This window comes from Fusarium proliferatum (assembly GCF_900067095.1).
Source record: "Fusarium proliferatum ET1 genome assembly, contig: FPRO_scaffold006, whole genome shotgun sequence".
NCBI lineage: Eukaryota > Fungi > Ascomycota > Sordariomycetes > Hypocreales > Nectriaceae > Fusarium > Fusarium proliferatum.
The window spans coordinates 1,628,746-1,650,287 of record NW_022194795.1 but is presented as its reverse complement, the minus strand read 5'-3'; the positions used below and the strand labels follow the sequence as shown (position 1 = coordinate 1,650,287).

Below are 21,542 nucleotides of genomic sequence, written 5' to 3'. Positions count from 1 at the left end.
ATCCATGCATTCTGGCTGCACGCGTTGCATATCCGGGGAGTGTGCAGTACGACACCGCCGTGTCAGACCACGTCCTGGATGAGGGCGGTCTGGAAGTTCTCGGGGCGATAAGACCCGCGGTTCCTTAAGGTTCTTTCAACAGGTACCGGTAGTTGATCCAGAGTAAGATCTCATACCCTGCGGAAAGTCGAGACCCGATATCGTGGGGTCTTGAAATGGGTCAGTTTCTGTGTGCCTGACGCTTAGCCAGCATGGAGGGATATTTGTGGCAATGGACGAACATTTCCCGGGTTAGGTAGGATAGTGCAGTATAGAGATGTGGTACATGCCACTCCGTGCTTATCGTTCCGTTTCTGAAATACTGTGGTGTGTATCGTAGGAAGCCATTTCCTAGACATAGGAAAAGTGATCTCACTACATACCCATACCCTCACTATTCATTGCCTACTTAATGAATTCTCTCGCAAGAGAAATATGATATATAAAACCAGGGATTGATAATATGTTGAATTGACGTACTACGTATATTTTTCTCTCAAATTGAGCATCGGCTTTGTCATTTGACAGGGCTTTGTCACTCTAGTCGTTTCACACATACCCTAGACCTAGCACGCACGTACTACTAGTAAAAGCTGTATGTAGCTGTTCAGTTCACTCAATGAGGAATCACTTTGGGAGGTGAGTAAAAGAGTTTGGATTCAAAAGAGAAACAGGCTGGATCGCGCTGGTATCTGCTCGGTTTATAAAGGACTATGTGCCTGACGCGACTTGACTTGGTCTTTAGACCCCACGTCTACCACTTAGGCTGGTCACGTTCGTGCATAGGTGTCTCGAGTGCATGAGAATCGCCGAAGGGATCGTCTTCATCATCTTCATCCTGCGGAGCTGCAACTGGCCTTGGGGGTTGAGGGGGAGGGTTTGAGTGAGGCTTGGACATGGGTGGTGGCCGAGGAGGAGCTGCGTGAACGGGTGTTGAAATGTTTAGCTCGGAGAGGTCTGGAGGCTGCGAGGCGGTTGGAGACTGAGAGGCAGCCTTGGCCATGGCCTCCTTGCCCTTAATTGTAGCCACTGTGAAGAAGTCAGCTGCATTCCTGCCAGAATCCGAGTCAACACCTACTCCGATAAAGATGAGCTTGTTCGGCAAGTTCGTCATCCGAATCACTATCCGCGTCAATCGAACGATCGAACTGTTCGAAAGACATGAGAGCATGGACAAGCTCATCATTAGCATGAAGTAATCCTCCCAGCCACTGCTCCTCCTCCACATGATGAACCTGTACATGATTAGTTCCGAGACTTTCTCACAATCAAAATGAATACTCACATATCGAAGTACTTTGCGCCGAAGAAGTTTACAAGCTTCAAAGCGCTCCACTGCCGTCTGGTTCTCTGAAATACGCTCCACCTCACGGTTAATGCTTTGAAGCGCATTCATCAAGTTCGTTGCTGCTATGGAGGAGTCAGCAATGACAGACTTCATTTGCTCCTTCTCAGCCTCAAGATTGAAAGGCTTTCGCTTCCCCTTCGCCTTATCCTTCTCTTTCTCCTTCTTCTTGTCTTTAGAGCTACCGAAGAAAGCACTGGGCCCCGAGGAAGATTTGGTAGAAGAGTGTCCGAATGTTGAACCATATGCTGGGTTTGAGCTCGAAGGGCCTGAAGCGTCCCGAGCATCACGGGCCGCCTTTGCCGCAGCTTCTTGTTCGTCGTCGACAAATGGATTTTCCTCTGTCTCCCTCAGGACTCGAGATCTCTCCTGTGTAACAGCTTGCTTTCTCTTGGGTAGTTCCTGCAACGTTGAGCATTCGATGTTGAAATATGGTGTTAGAATGACTTACTCTGTGAAGTCGTGCGAGACTGTCTAGCCCTGGCCTGCCAGCATACTGTGACCATGAACGAAAGAGCTCCCTACACTTGTTCCTCACTGCAACATCAGACAGGTCAGATGTACCGCAAACACGCAGACGTTCAAGCAAGGGTTCATCCACGAAGGTTCGCTGGAACCTCTCACCAGCGTTCTGGATGAGACCGTCAAGAATGACCAATGCACGGATCTGGCGGTGCACATTTCCGTATTTAAGCTTCTTTCGAATGGCTCGAGCTGCTTCACTAGGGCCCGTAGCTTGTAGGGTAATGACTTCGACAAGCTCAGGGATACCGCTGAGATCTTCCTCCTCATATGATTCGGAGGTAAGATTCTCAACGGTTACAGTTACCGCCGAGAACGGCTTTTTCTACTGGGACGTCAGTAAATACATTATTATGAATTGGAGTTACTCTGGTGACATGTAAATAGCTCATGAGAGCTATCAATAAGTAATGTCCGAATTGGGCGGAAACTGCTTGCTTCAGAGACAAGGCGGAAGGATCTTACCGATTGGAACATGCTCATGATGGGCTATACTGTCGTGGCTTATATATATAATCTGCCGTGCCTGTAGCTCTGCGACACAGGTTGTCAAGTTCCACGATGATGCTATCTCAAGTGCGGTTGGTAGCTTTGGCAGCTTTGAGTGCCTGACGACTTGATAGTAGACAAAGCAGCGCGGGGCTAGTCGACACGATCGCTGAGCTCGTTGTGCCGAGGAAACGAAGAGGCCCGAGATGGCCTGAGATATTGTAGGTAAGTGGTGAGAAGGTTTAAAGATATCTTATATCATGAGATTCTTTGCCAGCCAGATAATGAATGGATGTCAATACAGGTTATCAGGTAAGGTAGGTAGGTACCTTAGTCAGGCGCTCACTCGTTCCTGCTGTGGCTCAGGTATGGCGGGGTTGCTGTTCTGTTGCTTGGTAGTGGGACGTGACGCGGGGCTCCTTCCCAGGTTCGGTGGGGTTCTGTCGTCACTCCCGTCGTCAAGACGGGATGGGAGGAAGTCGTGGACGGTGGTAGGTTACCTAGCCGAAAAAGGGGTCTTTACAGGTCCAATTAGAGTTGGACAAGGTTCTGTGATAGGTTATGAAACGAATATCAAACTTATGGAGGATTATTGGTATTGCGTGGAAATCTGACCCAGGCGAATTCAGTAGAGACTCATCGTATCACAACGGTAGCTTGGGATTGTGTCATACCTACCTCTGGTACATCAAGCTCTGGGCCTGGTAGAATGAGATATCTCAAGAGTTTGCAGGAAGCCGGACAAAGTTCGAGCAAAGACCTTTGTAAGAGCGAATATTACGAACAGTTTGATATTTTTATAGCAGTCCGCCCTCAAATTTGGCTCTAGGACTAGGTACCCAGCTATCTATGAGCATTGAGTCAATGAAGAGTCTTGCTCTAAGCTTTGCTGATCAACACCTGTCTAGGACCTTATGGCTGTGAGCATGCTTTAGTTTATCCGTTCAAAGCCTTGGCAGTGAAGCTGGAGGACTTGCACCAGTTGCGCCCGAGCATAATACATTAAGAGGGGATGTTCCACACTGAACCAGTGGAACTCATGATGCCCATCTGCTCTACATCAATGCAGGCATCGTCAGGGCTGACTATCACAAACCCTAGGCTAGACATGAGGGAGTGGCATTTTGCCAAGAACCCCCCCAAAAAAAAGAGTTTATGCCATGACTCCTACTTGCTGAATGAGTCAGGCATCATTCGGATTCCTATAATACAGCTCCATCTGTCAATATCCCTTACCTTAGGTACACACATTTGCCTCGACTCTGGCTACCCTAGACCTGTCCGGCGACTTCTCTAATCGCCCCTCCCCCGCCCCCGCCATCGCACCTCAGCTACGAATTTTGACTGTCAAAGGCGTTATCGCAGCTCTGTGACTCACAAACCGACAAAGACAACCAACACCGGACGTCTCATAAATCATCGAGAGTATCCTTAGAGCAGTTGATATACCAGATCGCCGAAAATGGCTTCAAAATCACCCGTTCTGCCCGAGGAGGGTAAGCGCAACATCCTAATTACCAGTGCCCTTCCCTACGTCAACAACATTCCGCATCTGGGCAATATCATCGGCAGTGTTCTCTCCGCCGATGTCTTTTCTCGCTATTGCAGAGCGCGAGGCTGGAACACCATCTACGTTTGTGGTTCCGACGAGTACGGTACTGCTACTGAGACGAAGGCCCTCGAGGAAGGTCTTTCGCCCGCCGACCTTTGTGCCAAGTATCACGCCCTTCACAAGGGAGTCTACGATTGGTTCCGAATTGACTTCGACATCTTCGGCCGAACGCCCACCCAACAACAGACGCAGATTGTGCAGCAGATTTTCAAGGAGCTTTGGAAGAATGGTTATATTGAGGAGCGAGAGACTACTCAACCTTTTTGCTCGGATCCTGCACACGGCAAGTTCCTCGCAGATCGATTCGTCGAGGGAGAATGCAGCATTTGCCATGACCTCGGAGCCCGTGGAGATCAATGCGATGCATGCGGTAGTCTTCTCGACCCATTTGAGCCCGAGCGCGAGCCCAGCACCTCTGATGATGACCACGTCGAAGCTAAAGCGACTGGTTTCCTGATCAACCCCCGCTGCAAGGTCGATGGAACCACTCCCGAGAAGCGAAAGACGAAGCATCTTTTCCTTCGTCTAGATGCGGTTAAGGACTTACTCGTTCCCTGGTTCCACAAGAGCAGCAAGGAGGGAGATTGGAGCACAAATTGTATTTCCATCACCCAGTCATGGATCGACAAGGGACTCCTTCCCCGTGGTATCACTCGAGACCTCAAGTGGGGTGTTCCTATTCCCAAGGATCTCGAAGGCTTGAGTAACGAGGAGTATGCAGAGAAGGTCTTCTATGTTTGGTTCGATGCTTGTATTGGCTACGTCTCCATTACCAAGAACTTGGTCGATGGCGATAACTTGGATGGCACGAACTGGGAGAAGTGGTGGAAGAACCCTGAGAACGTCAAGCTTTATCAGTTCATGGGCAAGGACAATGTGCCGTATGTGACCTTTTTGAGAATCCACATGATATGTCGAGAAGGTGCTGACAATTCAATAGATTCCACACTATCATCTTCCCTGCCTCTCAACTTGGAACAGGAGAGAACTGGACCAAGGTACACAAGATGTCGACAACCGAATACCTCAACTATGAGGGCGGAAAGTTCAGCAAGTCCCGCGGCGTTGGAGTTTTTGGAAACACTGCTAAGGAGACTGGCGTTGATCCTGACGTTTGGCGATACTACCTGCTATCCAGACGGCCCGAGTCCGCTGACTCCGAGTTCAAATGGCAAGAGTTCATTGACTGCAACAACAACGATCTTCTCAAGAACCTTGGTAACTTGAACCAACGAATCCTTAAGTTCACTCAGGCCAAGTTGGATAGCGTCGTTCCCGACTACACAAAATACACCGACGAGCGGCTAGAGGAGCACAAGAAGGAAGTGAACGAGGCCCTCAAGACCTTTATCTCACAGTTCGACGCCATCAAGCTCCGTGCTGGTCTCGCCACTGTTATGCACATCTCCGCTCTTGGAAACAAGCTCCTTCAGGACAGCAAGCTGAACAACCAGCTTCTGGCCGATGAGCCAGACCGTTGCGCTGCTGTAATTGGTCTCGGTATCAACCACCTCCAGCTCCTTGCAAGCATCGTTCATCCTTATATGCCCTCTACTTCCGAGGCCATCCTGGAGCAGATCGGCAGCCCTGGCTTGATCTCCATTCCTGAAACATGGTCAGGAGACCTCGTCAAGCCCGGTCAAAAGATTGGCGAGCCCAAGCTTCTCTTCACACAGATCCCTGCGTCTAAGCTTGATGAGTGGCGTGAGGCCTTTGGTGGTGAGGAGATCCGAAAGCAAAAGGCCCTCGAGGCGGAGAAGGCGGCGGCGAAGAAGGCTGCTAAGGACAAGAAGAAGCAAAAGAAGCTCGCTCTTCGTCAAGTTGAGAAGGCAGGTGAAGCTTCTACCGAGGAGAAGCCTGTGGAGGAGAAGAAGCCTGTGGAGGAGAAGAAGCCTGTTGAGGCCTCTGCTGTTGACTTGCTCCCCGACAACAAACCCTCTGAGACATAGATGCATGTAAACCAGAGTGAATCGGAGTTGGCGTTAGCAAAAGAAATTGACTGGGTATGGACGGTGCATGAGGAGCAGCTAGAAACGAACATAGGTTGCCGAGCTTGTTTCGAAGGGTTGTCGAACTGTAAAGTAGATTCTCAAATCAACTTATGAGGAATGACTAGATTATGAGCTAAGTGTAAAATATGTTTGAAGTTTAGGTATGTCAAGTTTCTCTTCAGACTCTATCCTGCGCCTTCATGTGTTCAAGGTAGTATGTTGGCCAATCTTCTCAGACACACACGCGAGGGCAGCTTCCCTGCCATGCAATCTAGAGAAACTAGGCCATAACGCAGAAATGCTTCAAATCAAAGACTTCAGATGAGGGCCATGCGTAGGTCTACAGACGTGGTGTCTAGAAAGGAGGACGGTTGCTATCCGTTTTTGAGTAGTGGAGAAAAAGTCGTCCATGTATATGGCCTTGGTTGCGAATGCTCAGTTTGGTATTGTTATATAAATCAAGTGTAATCCCTTATGCCTTTCAACTATTTCATGTCGGCAAGGACGTGGTATCTGTATGTTTAATCCGAAAACTCCTTAAGCCTGTTGAGAGGCACCTGGCCTGTTGAAAGGCGTAGCTTTCTTTGTCGACTCGGTGTGTAGGTACACTATTCGACTAGATGGAGCTGTCTGGCAGTCTCCGTTCGTTTGCGCGGCCTTAATAACGTTTCATGAGGCGCTAATATGCTGTCCTGTGACTCTTATTGTCGTTTACTTGGGAGAGCTTAGACAGAATTCGGGAGCTTAGTTGGACTTCTTTCCAGCAGCACGCTCACGCTCACGCTTGGCGTAGATTTCAGAAGTGAACGGGTCCTCAAATTTCAGAGCGATCCTGTAGACAACATCAACCCACAATGTGAGCAGGACACCGGCAGGCTTGCCATACCACATGGCGGTAGCGAGGAAGCTGCAGGTAGAGCCAGTGTACATAGGAGAGCCGGTCACGTTGAAGGGAAAGCCAGTCACCATCTCGTCCATGAGAATGCCAAAGTAGTCACCGAGGAAAGTGCCAGTAATGCCTAGTCGCCAGGTTGAAGAGACGACCAGGACGTTACCGACGATAAAAAGAGCAACAGCGGCGGCCTGGATGAAGTCGGTGACAAGAGCGGGATGCGTGGGTTGCTCGGCAATGGCAGTCTTGAAGATAAAGTCGCGAATCATACCGAGAGAGAAGATAGTGGCAGCAAGAGCATAGCAAGCAACTTGGGAGTTACCGCCGAAAATCTTGGTCAGAAGCTTGTTGTGGTATTCTTTCAGCGATCAAGTTAGTCGAAGATGAACCGTATAGCTGCAAGCTGCATACCTTGGCGGGCGACGATGCTAGAAAAGAAGAAGAGTTAGTGATTGGTGGTACAACGTCACATGAACGCTTGGAACTCACTTCCAGAAGAGAGGGTTGAAGGCGATGGAGGCAGCAGAGACTGGAAGAAGCAAAGAGCTTGAGTCAGATTCAAGTAATCGTTGGTATTGATCAAGTCAAGTTGGTAGATACTCACTGTACAAGCTCTGCTTGTCATAGTCGACATAGTTGACAAAGTCTTGCAAACCAAGAGCCATGATGACAGCTGGGTAACCAAGAAAGCAAGCAGGCACGAAGAGGGAGAGTGAGGTAATGGCAAAAGTCGTGATCACTGACGTAACAAGTTCACGGTAGAGTCACAGAAGGGAGAGGGTTCAAAGATGACTGCAGATAATTTGTAATTCTGCCGTTGAGAGAATAAACTGTTGAGATATTAGAAGAAAGAAGAAACAGAATTAAAGAGAGAGCTTGGAGAAAGACAGCTTGGAGCTAGGGTACCCTCCCTCAGGTACCTACCTACCTACCTTCCTGTAGCTGTCGTGTCCCGTCTGGGCTGTCACATGGAAGAGAGTGGAAAGCGGAAGAGGAGAGAGCCCGGCCCCGTCATAATGAGAGGAGCCCGGAATTAGTGGAGAGCCACGGTTCCGTTCAGAAGAGGGTCAACTGGGGGAGCCCTGGAGGATTATGTAGGACTGCGTCTTTTGATCCACCATCCACAAACCAAGCCAAATCATCCAATCCATGGAACCTGACCATACGGAAGATCCCTGCACTGTAGCCGGGAAATCGAGGCAAGTAACCCAATCTGCCGAATTCAACCTATACCGAGAGAAAGCCTCATTAGCTCACCCAGGACCAGGCCCAGGCCCAGGACCACAGCAGGCAGATGTCGAATCGAATCTTATGGGTATGACCACTAACTACCTAACTGACTAGACCATATGCTTCAATATTCATATCTATCAATGCTTTGTAACAATACGCTTACTGCGGTTGGCATCAAGGCCCATCTCGCGGTTTATTCCAAACGCCAGCCTTAAAACGCCCAAAGCAAAAACCCCAACAAGTCAACTCAGTCATCATCATCCATCAAAAAGAACACAGAAACCAACAGCTATTGACGTCGGTTTCTCGTCTTTTTACCAGTTGTCTGCACATCTTCTTCCTCTTCATCCTGCCCCTTTTTGAGGTCTTCTGTGAGACCCCATTCCTCCTTGTCGTACCAATCTTCCCCGTCCGACATGTCTCGGTTAAGCCCTGAATGAGCTTCTGCCTTGGACCAGTGGAGTACATTCTTCCGCATCTGCTCGGCTTTGAGGAGTCCTAGAAACAGCCTCTTTGCCCCTCTACACACCTCTTCCTGCTTCTGCACGTAGAGAGCTAGTAATCGTCGAATATCTTCCGCTTCTTGGTCCGGCAAACCGATGTCTCGATCTGGTCTTGCTCCTGAAGGTGCAAGAAACATGGGATGTATGAAGTCATCGTCCCCGTCGGATATCATGGACACATCTGCACGTATTGTCTCAGCCGATTCCGTTTGTTGATGTGCATCGCTGCCTGAAGGTTTCGCAGTGGCCTCAGCTCTGGTCACCTCGATCTCATTCGTCCCTTGTTCGTTTGTATGGTCATTGACCCCGTTTGTCGCTTCACCCATGGAATCTCTTTTATCGGTCTGTGCAGCTGGTAACTGCTCGCCATTGTGCATATTCGAAGCCGTTCCGGCACCGTCCTTCTCGGCCTCAACCTTTGCGTTATCGTCGGCATCCTCTACGAGAGAATCATCTGGGTCGGCAGTTCCAGCGTCCGTCATGGTTATATCGGCATCCTCTGCTGGGTCCTTATCCGTGGGCTCGCCATCGAATGTTGTGTCTGGTACAGCATTTGCTTGTTCGACACCGCTGGCCTGTTGTGCGGCGCCGTTGGTGATTCTGGGAAGCGCCGATATCGCCTGGGATAGCGCCAACAAATGTTGCGCTGTGTGGTTGTCTGTATAGAGCTCAACATCTGCCGGACGAACCATCATTTCGCATGGGACCCATGTGTAGTCGCCGCAGAGCGATGTCAGGAGATGTCTGACTCTCCACAGAGACCGGTTTTCCTTGCGCATTATGTCGCAACTTTGGTCAACAAGTCGAGTCAGGGTTTTGGACGTGAAGGGCTTCGATAGGGTCGGGTGTGTCGGTAACGCGGTTGATGCAGTAAGTGGAGCAAGGATATCTACTCCTGTTAGCCCTGCTACTCAAATGCGTGATTGTTGACTTACTCTCTATTTGTATGTTGGCGTAAGGGTTCATCTCTGCCGCTGAGGCCTCTGCTTCTTGAACGCGCTCCTCATCTTCATCGTCGCTATCTATTTCGTATCCTTCCTCGTCGACTAATGGGGGATTGCGATATAGGATCGGGCGTCGGACACCACCGTATTCGACATACTAGCAGAAGTCAGAGGCTGGCCTGGGAGGATCTGTCAAGAAAAAAAAAAAAAAAAACGAACCTCTTTATACGAACTTGGGCCATTATTTGGGACCAATTGCCCCTGACGGGCAAACCGTGCCTGCTTTTTGAGCTTGTTCCCGCGATTGCTATAGCTTTCGATCTCGGAGTCTGAGTCGGATTCTGTTGGGTAGATGGTCAGCTGTCAATCCCTTCATCGCGAAAGGCGCAATGAGATTTTCGTACCATATGATTTCCTTTTGAATGCTTTCTTCATACCCGCTATGGTTTCGGCAAAGAGAATCTGTTGCGACGCCATGGCGGACACAGGGTGGAATGAAGTGTCGAATCGATGGGAGTTGTGGGCGAAGCGGCGAGGGAGCGCAGGCCTTTCAGGCGCGTCCAGGGAGAAAAAAAGACGCTCAAATATTGTTGGTAGCGCCCCAGTACAAGGCTGAGTCTCAGTCCGTGAAAAAAAGTCGTGTTGACGCAGGAAAGCTAACCATAAGCAAATTTGGATTGACTGTGCTGGGACGACGAGGAGAAGCTGGAACGAGAAGCGAGGCTGCCCGCCTTCCCGTAGCCCATGACCACATTTCCGGGCGCAGACCATTCTGATTGGTCATTGCGCGGATGATAAAAAAGCCGGTGCCGGATAAAGCAATCCCTGACCGTCTACGATAAGAGATAAGCCAATGTATGGCTCTGATTCATGTTTCATTGCTGTATTGGGTGATATTCTTTGAAGATTCGCAGCTTGACTCGGCCTATTCTACCCAACTATCTGAATCGCATGAACTCATGCTAACAATCGCCCGGAAGGATCAAAGTACTATTTTATAAGTCAATTGACTGCACCAGAGTGAGCTACAACAACAAAAATGTCACCAATCTGCAATACGTCAACATGTCATGCAAGCAATTATGACTCGGTGTCAGGCACATCAACGCCACAATATACTGTGCAACGTTGTATGACTGCATGGATGTGATGAACTCAATTGGGGAAAATAAATAAATTGACAAGCCTTGTTACGTGATTGGGTGTCTAATCTAAACGGATCTACGAAACTGTGACGGTCACATTGCCTTTGAAGTTCTCGCTCGAGTTTCCTACAAAGACAGTGAAATCACCAGGCTCCACGACATACTTCATCTTTCGGTTCCATAGACCCCAGTCCTCAACCTTGAGATCAATCTTGACGGTCTGGGTCTTGCCAGCCTTGACGGCAACCTTCTTGAAACCCTTGAGCTGGTATCGCGCAACATCGACAGAGGCAAGCATGTCCTTGACATACAACTGCACAACCTCAGAGCCGTCGCGCTTGGACTTGTTGCTCACGTCAACGGAAACGGTGACAAAGTCGGTCGCAGTGACGTTCTTCTTGGACACGGAGATCTTGGAGAAATCAAACTTGCTGTATGACAAACCATAGCCGAATGTGTAGAGGGCCTCAGGGTTCTCAAGCACGTAGTTGCTACCAAACTTAAGGGTGCCGTTCTCATAAATCTTACCAGGGTTTGGCCAGGCGCGCGCAGAGTTGAGATGGTCGTAGTAGATAGGTGTGGTGCCGACATCGTAGGGGAAGCTGACGGAGAGCTTGCCCGAGGGGTTGACGTTTCCATACAGGACATCAGCCAGAGCATGACCACCTTCCTGTGACTGGTAGAACTGCTGAATAAGAGCAGAAGCCTCCTCTGAAATCCATGGCTCTGTGATAGGCTTTCCGGAACTGTACACCACAACGGTGGGCTTCCCAGTCTCGATGATGGCCTTGACGAGCTTGGGCATGGCACCGATGAGATTCAAGTTGCTCACATCTATATGTTCTCCAGTTGTAGCATTGAGTCCTTGCCATAGTTCGTTCTGATCTCGAGACCATGTTCCGACGACTACAACGGCGACATCAGCGGCCTCGGCGGCGGCGACAGCCTCTTTGAAGCCAGACTCGTCTGTGGACCAGCGCTCGCAACCTTGAGTGAATGTCACTCTGCCTTTGCTAGCAGCCTTGATTCCATCGTAGGGCGTAACACCTCGGGTCATGGCTGTGTGAATGACATAGTCACCGTACTGGTTGTTGAGTTAGTTAGTGATGGTTCACCAGAAAGTCAGAAAATACCCACATTCACATAGCCGTGGGCCATGGGACCGATGACAGCAACGTTGGCATCTTTCTTCAGGGGAAGAATATCCTCATGGTTCTCCAGAAGAACGATACTCTCAGCATCAAGTTGGCGTGCGACCTTCTTGTGGGCCTTGGTGTTGACATAGTCCCAGATCTTATCATCCGCGACGCCAGTGAAGGGCTTCTCAAAAAGACCCATCTCAAACTTGGAGCGAAGAACACGAGATACAGCCGTGTCTACGACCTTTTCGTCGAGTTTACCAGCTTTGACGAGCTCAGGGATGATCTCGAAACTCCAGTAGCCACCACCCATCTCAGCATCGTTACCAGCGGGAAGAGTCTACACAAGTCAATAATCATCCGATATGAGCTCGTGGTGGCTTACCTCAAGAGTGATGCACTCATCATCCTCGAGGGGGCATACGTAGAAAGCCTGAGCAAGACGAGCAGTACCACCAGCATCGGAGATAACGTAGTACTTGTAACCCCACTCTTCTCGAAGGATATCAGTGAGGAGGTAAGAGTCCGAGACGACTGGAACACCATCGTAAGAGTTGTAGGAGGACATTATTGAAGTTGCACCTCCATCGATGATGGCTCGCTTGAAGGGAGGGAGGTAGAGAGACCGCAGCTCTCGCTCACCACCGTGGACTGGGCCCGTGTTGATACCTTGCTCTGGAGTTGCAAAAGCAGCCTTTGAATGTCAGTACGCGAACTGATGGTGACGGCGCAGACCTACATAGTGCTTAACCATGGCCGAGACGCCACCTGCTTGAAGACCCTTGACGTATCGATATCCCATTTCTCCAGCTCTAATCGGAAATTAGTAACTACTAGGTGGCCAGAAGCATGATGTGGTAAGAGCATACAAATAAGGATCCTCGCTGAAGCATTCCTCAACTCGACCGAATCTCAACTCTCGAGCGAGATCGACTTGAGGAGAAAACAACTGGTTGATACCAAGGGCTCGAGACTCTGTTGCAATGACATCGGCCATCTTCTCGATGAGCTCTGGGTTGAACGAGCAACCCATGCCAATTGGACTGTTAAAAATTGTCCCATTCAAAATCAAGACTCCGTGGAGACCTTCACTCTGAACAAAGGCGGGAATACCTGCTCAGCATTAGACTATGAACCCAATATTGAAGCATAACACTTGCCAAGCTCTGTCTCCTTGGCCAAATAATCTTGTCCTAGCTTAGCAGCCTTCTTGATAGTAGTCATATTCGCGTACAAGCCAGTCCAGATGGAATTGGCTCGATACTTGAAGTTCCATGCCAAACCAGTCTTGTTGACAGTCTCATCAGTGAGATTGAGATAGTTTGTCATGTCACCCTGGATCAATTGCGCTGCCTTTTCCTGAATAGTCATCCGCTGGAGAAGGTCCTCAACTCTGTCATCGATAGAAGCTTTGGGGTCCTTGTAAACAGGTTTGCCCTTGGCAGCCTGACCGGCCAAAGCCAGAACTGCCGCGCAGAGGTAGCCAGAGAGCTTCATTGCGAAAGTCGAAGGTGAAGAAGCTGTCTCGGACCATACACTGAACGAGATGGGATCGTCATGTTTTATATCTAACCTGGAACCTTGTCTTTACAATTAACCGTGTAGCCTACGGGGGAACTGCGTCACTTCGTGATGCTCGAAATTGCACCTTACTGTTCAGTAACATTGCATGAGCTTTAATTGCGGGCTCTTGACCCATGGATCGTCCCTTGAGGATATCCTCAGGGAGAAAGAAAACGTCAGACCTATACCTAAGGTGTCAATATTAACCAATCTCACGGTCTACCAAGTTCATGCTAAGTTTGTCCAAGTTTACCTAAATATTTTTGTCACTTAGGATAGAGGTTCTTAACTTTCTTGCTCTTCTAGGATCTCATGGCCGAAGAACAGGACGATCATGACCAGACCCCGGGAAATGCGGGGGCGCCACAAAGAAGGAGACGGGCAAAAGATTGGGATTCGTGGATTTGTTTTTAAGTTGATATGGGATGAGAGTGAGCAAGGGGCGCGGGGGCCGGTATATGGAACGACGAGCCGAATATCCTAGCTTCGATGCAGATGAACTGACTAAAGAGGATGGATGAAGCTAGCTACGAAATTGTGATAGGGAGATCATCTTGGAATAGGTAGGTGTTGGCTGCTCGTGGGACAAGTTGTCTTCGTTAGTAGGTACAAGGCAAGTTGAGAAACCTCGCACAGAAACGAACGATGCATCCTTGAAGATCCAGTGCCACTACAGAAGACCCCGTTCGTTACAGTGGCCCTGAACCCCGCGATGGGCTGCAGCTAGAGGGGCCCCGTCTGTGTTTAACCGGGTGTGCCTCTAGCGTTGGCTGATTTATCCACCACTTGATCATCGAGCAGGGGGACCCTTGAGGGGACGGGATGCAACTCTCCAAGAACATCATGTGTGTAACTCGTTGTCAGACTTGAACGAATGACGCTTAGGGGACAATGTCATGATAAGTTGGTGGGGTCAAGAGGGGCTGCTCCGGGTGAATTGTCACCGTGAGAGGAGTGGGATGCTGATACATTTGAGGTTCCATGATATGGAGGATTGTCGAAGTGGAGAGTAACACCATATCATTCTCTCACTCTCTCACTCTCACACTCTCTCTTATACCAGAACTTGACTATTTCTTGGAGAAACAATCCACCCTTTCACCCATCAAGAGGCCAATCGAGCCAGGATACCTCCTATACCCTCTTCAATCAAGAAAACACCAAAATGCATCTCCGCGATGGCATGTGGCTGCCTGCCCAAGACTTTCGCACCGAGTATGCCGAAGATGTCTATGAGATCACTCCCAGCAAGGACCAACAGGCCCTGAATCTGCTATGTCCCGTAAAGCACATCCGCTCCCGAGGCGATACCCTCAATCAGCCCACGCTTGATATCGATATCAAAGCAGAGATGGATGGAGTTATATCCATCGAGACCACACATTGGGCCGGTGCTCAACGAAAAGGCCCCGACTTTGATCTCTTCCCAGCTGGCCAGCCCAAAGTTGAGGGGAAGATCGTCAAGAGTGACAAGGGCACTACTATCCAATCTGGAGTTCTCTCTGCCACTATTCATCCTGACCAACATAACTTCGACATCAAGTTCCACAGCTCAGATGGCAAAAAGCACCTCACAAACCTGGGCAATCGTAGCACAGGATTTGCCTACTCGCCAGCTCCTAGTACACCACTGCAGACCGGAGATATGCGCGACTTCAAACACTACATGTTCATGCAAACGACTCTGTCCGTTGGCGAATCCGTCCACGGTCTTGGCGAGCGTTTTGGAGCATGGAACAAAGTTGGTCAGAATGTCGTTCTTTGGAACGCCGATGGTGGTACTTCAAGCGACCAAGCTTACAAGAACGTTTCTTTCTGGATGAGCAACCGTGGTTATGGTGTTTTCGTGGATAACCCTGGAAAGGTAGATTTCGAGATTGGTAGTGAGAGGTGTTGTCGTGTGCAAACAACTGTGGAGGGGCAGAGGTTGAAGATGTACATCATCTACGGTGACGGGCCTAAGGATGTTCTCAAGAAATATACTGTCCTCACTGGAAAAGCCAACAAAGTTCCCAGTTGGAGTTTTGGTCTTTGGCTGACGACTAGCTTTACTACCAACTACGACGAGGCTACGGTCAACTCATTCCTCGAGGGCATGAAGTCTCGTGGGTCACCTGTCGATGTCTTCCACTACGACTGCTTCTGGATGAAGGGCTTCAGATGGACAGATTTCATCTTCGATGAAGAGCGTTTCCCTGATCCCAAGGGCCAGATATCGCGACTCAAGGAGAGTGGGCTCTGCAAGAAGGTCTGCGTCTGGATCAACCCATATATCGGCCAAGCTGGTGCGGCATTCAAACACGCTGCTGAGAAGGGCTATCTCCTCAAGCGCAAGAACGGTGATATCTGGCAGTGGGATCTCTGGCAAGCTGGCATGGGTCTTCTGGATGTGACAAACCCTGAGGCTTGTGCTTGGTATACCGAGTGTCTCAACGGGCTCTTTGACAAGGGTGTCGATGCCCTCAAGACGGACTTTGGCGAGCGTATTCCCACTCTTGATGTTCAGTGGCATGATACCTCGGTTGACCCCCACAAGATGCACAATTACTACGCCTTCCTGTACAACAAGCTTGTTTACGAGGCTCTCCAGAAGCGATACGGCGACAACGAGGCTGTACTCTACGCTCGCGCTGCCTGTGCTGGAACTCAGCGTTTTCCTCTCGTTTGGGGTGGAGATTGTGAGTCTACACCCGAAGCTCTCGCTGAATCTGTCCGCGGTGGACTATCAATGGGTCTCAGCGGCTTTACTTTCTGGAGTTGCGACATTGGTGGCTTTGAAGGTTCTCCGCCTCCGTGGATCTACAAGCGATGGGTTGCGATGGGCCTTCTGTGCAGTCATAGTCGTCTGCACGGTTCCAACTGCTTCCGTGTCCCATGGATAGTTGACAATGATGATACCACTGAGGAGGGTTGCTCTAGGACTCTGTCTAAGTGGACGGCGCTCAAGACGCGATTGATGCCGTATATATTCTCTCAGGCTATTGCGTCCATAGAGGGTGGCATCCCAATGTCTCTTCGAGCTGTCGCACTAGAGTTCCCTGAAGACCCAACCTCTTGGTACCTTGATCGCCAGTTCATGGTCGGATCCCAGCTCCTTGCCGCTCCTATTTATGAAGAGTCGGGCGAAGTTGAGTTTTACCTCCCCAAGGGCAAATGGACATCCTATTTCACGAATGAAGTCAAGTCTGGCCCTGGATGGTTCAAAGAGAAGCACGCTTTCGGCACATTGCCTCTGTACGTCCGTGAGAACACTATCCTTGTGCTTGGCAGCCGCAAAGAGGTTGGTTCTGAATACGATTTTGTGAAAGATGTTGAAGTTGCCTTGTATCAGACTTCTCCTGGGACCAAGACTACTGTAATGGATGGCGAGGGAAATATTGCTGCAGAACTTGTTGTGGGACAGGATGGCAAACTCGAGGGTTCTGATAAACTCAAGGGTGACTACAAGGTTACTGAGAAGGGCCGTGACTTGGAAGCAGATGCCCCGGTTTCGATTGAGTCTCTGTCATAGGCAAATAGACTTCATGACTCAAATTAATACATAGAGAACCTGATTAAACTGCTGTTACTTGTTCTGGGGGCTTCGGCTCTTGACTTTCGACGTGACGTCTTTCACTTCATGTCTCGCAGTGTTCCTTAGAGCCACAACAGAGCTGGATTCATAAGTATAGTCTTTACGATCACATGTCACTTGCAACAATACCAATTTATAAGACCGGGTATTTGGAAATTGGAGCTGGTGAAAATATCCCCGGTATAGCTAGTTACTCGTGCCGTGGTCCCGAGAGGTTGGAACACGTCAAGCCTGCTCGTCAGCACTAAACTTAGCTACTTGGAGATTCCACAAATATCATGAGCTAGTGAGAATCCTCTGAAACTCCTTGAAAGATTTGTATCTGATGATGATCCTTGCCGACTCAAGGAATACGACAACCCGAGGGAAGTAAGAAAGGCAGAATCTATATACCTCTCCTAAAGACAAAAAAGCTTGAGTAAGTTTACGATAGACTTAGGCAAATTTAGTATATTAGGGTGGCCTTTAGACTACTTGTTTTTGGCAACCCAAGGTTGTCAACGGAAATGTCAGAAGCTTCACGTCTTGTTCCCTGAGGCCACCCCACAGTGATCCCCCACTGAGTCCGAGTCCGCGTTTAGGCTCCACCCACTGAGACTCCAGCGGGGGTTGGGGGTTAGGAATTGCCCGAAATGGTAATTTTAGTGGTCTATAGTCGTCGCGATTGGTTGGTCGTTTTTGGTCGTGAAGTGGGCAATCATATTGTACGAAGGATCTAGACAAGTAACGTAGCAGGGAACTTCAGATCAAATGATAGAAGTAGAGCAATTCTCACCTTACTTCAATTTATCCGGTTGTTTAACATGCAGCATCATAAGCGGTGACCTGATTGCCACTATATCCGCCAAATGGAACAGGCAACGTACCCGTGGTATGAGATGTGATTGATCACTGAGCATTCACGCAGAAGCATGTAGAACAAAATGGATTGCACTCCTGTAGAAGACCTACGGCCTTGTGGGCATCATATGATCTGCCACTGGGAGCCAGAGGGGTGACATGAGATGGAAACTAGACATATGTCTTTATACCAACAATCAAGTATATCAGAAGAACCTATAGATATTCAATATCGGCATTTGCCTTTAACTGCCGTGCAAAGAAGATCAAAATATGCCATTGTAATATGCATATTAGAGGCACTGTGATTTTATGTTACATTGCCATGGCGCAATATTGACGGGGAGGGTGTATGTGGGGAATTTAATGATCATGAGCCCACGAGCCTTCTCATAATCCTCCCATGATTCAGACCAGGTTGAGTGTGCAGACCACCAAAGCCGAAGGACTCGGGTTGATTCCCCTTTTAAATAAGTATCCCTCGAATAACCGAGCGGATGTACATTCTGTCTCATGATTAGTACTTACTTAAAAGCATAAGTTTACATGACAGACAGTTACAGCACATCCAGGGCTGTATTGACAACGGCGTAATTTCTCCGTCAGAAACCAACACCAACCTTGCCTTGGTGCATTCAGTAGATCGTCGATATACATATCACAATTGAAAAAAAGCCTGCCTCTTGTATCTGACGATGATCTCAACTCGGGTCGGGTTAAATACCCCCGAACAACACTGATTGGTCCGGGTGTAAGCAACTACACGAAGGATCAAAGGTTCCCTTACAAGTTCTTCTGCTCCATGTAGACAACTGCATTCAGATTTAGCCGGGATGGAAAAAACTAAAGGCCATGCATTAAGATATTTGAGTTCGCCAAGGACATATATGGCTGACAGAATGGCGATGACATCGTGGTGTATGGTCCGACCAAAAAGGTAGTTCGACTTTTATATCGTCTAGTTTCTGCTCAAGGTATCGACACGGTACTACTGGCAGGTTAGGGGCGTTTGTACATGTCGAAATTTAGACTGTTCATTCATAGGCTGGATGTTCTTCAACACCATTTAACCGCCGCCTCGAGGGGCCGGCTGCCGAACACTAGTAGTATATTCTCCGACCGCTCGAAGCCGACGAGAAATGGCACCAGGGGTACCATGTCACTCTACGGCATCACGATTTTCGGCATGCCATGTCCCATCTGAGCCTCGGCCGAAGCCGGGGAGAGGTCATATCAGGGCTGAAGATGTAGAGACGGGCCGTTACTGATCATGCGTTGGAGATAGCAGTAGACCTTGCGTGATATCGCCGCCTCTAGTAGTACGACCGTTTCGGAGATGGCCTTTGGGGCCCCCTGGGGAAGAAGAGGCCGTGGGTCTTTTAGGATCAGGGTGTAGTTAGAATTGATCAACATGCTACATGAAGCATTGAGAATGGAGCCCTTGCGTTGGGGTGATGATCGTACAAATAGTGAGAGGTCCGCTGTTAGTATTAGATATAATTCACAAGCTATTTATCGTCTAATATATTGAACTACGAATCACTTATACGACTTTATAGGTCAAGGCTCGAAAATGGGCAAGGCGTACAGTATCGGCCTGGCTTGCTTTGCAGCCATTGGGTACGTACAGGTTACTTGGAAGTCCCCTTTGAAGTTGCAGGGAATATACTGACTGTTTTGATCGATAGCTCGTTTCTTTTTGGTTATGACTCTGGTGTGATGACAGACGTAATTGCAAGCAAAAACTTCCAGAACTACTTTGACACAACATCCACGTCCTCCATTATAGGCGCCATCAACTCAACATTCAGTGGTGGAGCAGTATTTGGAGCCCTATTTGGTGGAGTCATTATGGACAAGTATGGCAGAAGAAAGACGATCGGAATCGGTGCAGCTATTTGCACGGTTGGCGGTATTCTTCAAGCTGCGGCCTATCAGTACGTTTGAGTTGTTGGACTTGTACGACTACTACGAAGTCACTAACTGGGTGATAGTCTGGCTATGATGCTTATTGGTCGAATTGTCGCTGGTTTCGCTGTTGGTTTGCTCTCTATGAGTGGTCAGTCAATTTTCGGGTTCGTGAGTTCCATTAAGTTACTCATGATGTATAGTTCCCGTCTATCAATCTGAATGCGCCAGCCCCAAGAATCGAGGACTCATTGTCGGCCTCGCCCAACAAATGATTGGAGTAGGCTTCATCGTCTCAACATGGGTTGGATATGGAAGTCATCATATGCCCGATACTTCATCTTTCCAATGGCGTTTCCCCTTGGCTTTCCAAACATTCCCATCTGCACTTTTGTGCCTGGGTATGCTCTGGCTTCCTGAGACACCCCGACATCTCATCGCGACAGATCAGTTGGATGACGGGATGAGAACCCTTCGAAAGTTGCACTTTGATGGCTCGAATGATGAATGGATCAAGTCCGAGTTCAATGAGATCAAGCTCACAATTGACGCTGAGAAGGCAGCAACTGCGCCTGGTTGGATGGTCATGTTCAAGGTGCCTCAGTGGAGGAAGCGCCTTATGCTTGGAACTCTTGTCCAAGTCTTTACTCAATTCACTGGTATGATGCCCCTGTTCTGAGAGCCATCTGTGCCAGGAGCATGAACTGACATTAGTCCTAGGAATCAATGTCATTGGGTAAGCTTTTAAACCTGTTTTTGAATCACTGATTTTGTATCAATCTCTGGACTTTATTTCGATCCCGCCTCAACTTTGATCCTCTTGTATGCGTTTACTAACTGATACACACAGTTACTACCAAACCATTATGTACGAGAAGCTCGGAATCAACGGAAAGACAAATCTTCTGGTTGCAGGCATTTACAACTGTACCGGTCCCCTTGCGAGTAAGTCCGGCATCTTATTTTCTTTCATCAAGTTCTCTGTTCAAAGACTAACACTCTTGAGATCTGTTTTTCATCACATTTATCTCTGATAGGATCGGCCGTAAGAGGCCTCTCATCTATGGCATTATTGCTATCACCATTGCTCTCATCCTAGAGAGTGCGGTCAACTCTCAGAACGTCGATGGTTCACACCGTGGTCTGAGTATTGCCGGAGTTGCCTTCTTATTCTGTGTCACAATCATCTTCTCGCTATCGTTTGGTCCTGTATCATGGACGTACATGTCTGAGGTTATGCCATATCAAATCCGTGGAAAGGGTTGCGCATTCGCCACAGGTATCGGCAACTGGCTAGTGAGCACATTCTGGAACCAAGTCAGTCCCTTTGCCCTCGAGGAGCTTGGCTGGAAGTTCTATTTTCTCTTTGTTGGTAAGTAAACTCCCGTGGAGCTTTTCTCTGGTCATATGACTTACACCAACAGCTTTCAATCTCGTCATCACACTACCCACCCTTATCTTTGCTTTTCGGGAAACGAAGGGACTATCTCTTGAGGAGATTGATCTCATGTTTGGTGATCGGGCTCTTGGAAACCTTCCTGCTGATATTGAGAAGGACGGCGGTGTCATTGCTGTGACAAATACCCATGATGAGAGACCTCGCCAGGAACTTTGAGGAGCGAGCTCAGAATCAAGCACATGGCCTCTTATTAGCCCGACAATTAGTACGATGGCGGAAGAACCGGATGATAAACGCATCAAAGAGCCTCCTAAGTTGAGGCACAATTTACCTAATAATTACTTACTTTAGTCTTTTCATCATTTAAGACCGAGGCTTGTTCTCTTGCCTACCCCGGCTGGGCC

At 48.9% G+C, this 21,542-nt stretch overlaps 7 protein-coding genes across 7 annotated transcripts; 3 read left to right on the top strand and 4 right to left on the bottom strand.

Moving 5' to 3' along the window:
- Window positions 1-793: 793 nt before the first annotated feature.
- Window positions 794-2,389, bottom strand: FPRO_09607 (uncharacterized protein; the record flags this gene model as incomplete). Its single annotated transcript, XM_031233017.1, has 5 exons — window positions 794-1,068; window positions 1,118-1,274; window positions 1,325-1,786; window positions 1,836-2,231; window positions 2,372-2,389. 5 exons carry the CDS (start codon window positions 2,387-2,389, stop codon window positions 794-796), a joined length of 1,308 nt encoding a protein of 435 aa, XP_031082896.1.
- A 1,468-nt stretch (window positions 2,390-3,857) lies between these two features.
- Window positions 3,858-5,956, top strand: FPRO_09606 (putative methionyl-tRNA synthetase; the record flags this gene model as incomplete). The annotated part of the gene is made up of 2 exons (XM_031233015.1): window positions 3,858-4,888; window positions 4,948-5,956. 2 exons carry the CDS (start codon window positions 3,858-3,860, stop codon window positions 5,954-5,956), a joined length of 2,040 nt encoding a protein of 679 aa, XP_031082895.1.
- A 786-nt stretch (window positions 5,957-6,742) lies between these two features.
- FPRO_09605 (putative OPI3-methylene-fatty-acyl-phospholipid synthase) lies at window positions 6,743-7,555 on the bottom strand (the record flags this gene model as incomplete). Its single annotated transcript, XM_031233014.1, has 4 exons — window positions 6,743-7,248; window positions 7,302-7,318; window positions 7,380-7,419; window positions 7,495-7,555. The coding sequence occupies 4 exons, from the start codon at window positions 7,553-7,555 to the stop codon at window positions 6,743-6,745; spliced, it is 624 nt and encodes a 207-aa protein (XP_031082894.1).
- An 857-nt stretch (window positions 7,556-8,412) lies between these two features.
- On the bottom strand, window positions 8,413-10,047 carry FPRO_09604 (uncharacterized protein; the record flags this gene model as incomplete). The annotated part of the gene is made up of 4 exons (XM_031233013.1): window positions 8,413-9,515; window positions 9,562-9,727; window positions 9,790-9,911; window positions 9,975-10,047. The coding sequence occupies 4 exons, from the start codon at window positions 10,045-10,047 to the stop codon at window positions 8,413-8,415; spliced, it is 1,464 nt and encodes a 487-aa protein (XP_031082893.1).
- A 744-nt stretch (window positions 10,048-10,791) lies between these two features.
- FPRO_09603 (uncharacterized protein) lies at window positions 10,792-13,351 on the bottom strand (the record flags this gene model as incomplete). Its single annotated transcript, XM_031233012.1, has 6 exons — window positions 10,792-11,799; window positions 11,853-12,194; window positions 12,240-12,548; window positions 12,594-12,666; window positions 12,724-12,967; window positions 13,009-13,351. 6 exons carry the CDS (start codon window positions 13,349-13,351, stop codon window positions 10,792-10,794), a joined length of 2,319 nt encoding a protein of 772 aa, XP_031082892.1.
- A 1,231-nt stretch (window positions 13,352-14,582) lies between these two features.
- On the top strand, window positions 14,583-16,928 carry FPRO_09602 (uncharacterized protein; the record flags this gene model as incomplete). Its single annotated transcript, XM_031233011.1, has 1 exon — window positions 14,583-16,928. One exon carries the CDS (start codon window positions 14,583-14,585, stop codon window positions 16,926-16,928), a length of 2,346 nt encoding a protein of 781 aa, XP_031082891.1.
- Window positions 16,929-19,404: 2,476 nt separating this feature from the next.
- On the top strand, window positions 19,405-21,354 carry FPRO_09601 (uncharacterized protein; the record flags this gene model as incomplete). Its single annotated transcript, XM_031233010.1, has 8 exons — window positions 19,405-19,451; window positions 19,520-19,768; window positions 19,826-19,890; window positions 19,943-20,398; window positions 20,460-20,475; window positions 20,590-20,684; window positions 20,746-21,111; window positions 21,164-21,354. The coding sequence occupies 8 exons, from the start codon at window positions 19,405-19,407 to the stop codon at window positions 21,352-21,354; spliced, it is 1,485 nt and encodes a 494-aa protein (XP_031082890.1).
- Between the last annotated feature and the right edge of the window lie 188 nt (window positions 21,355-21,542).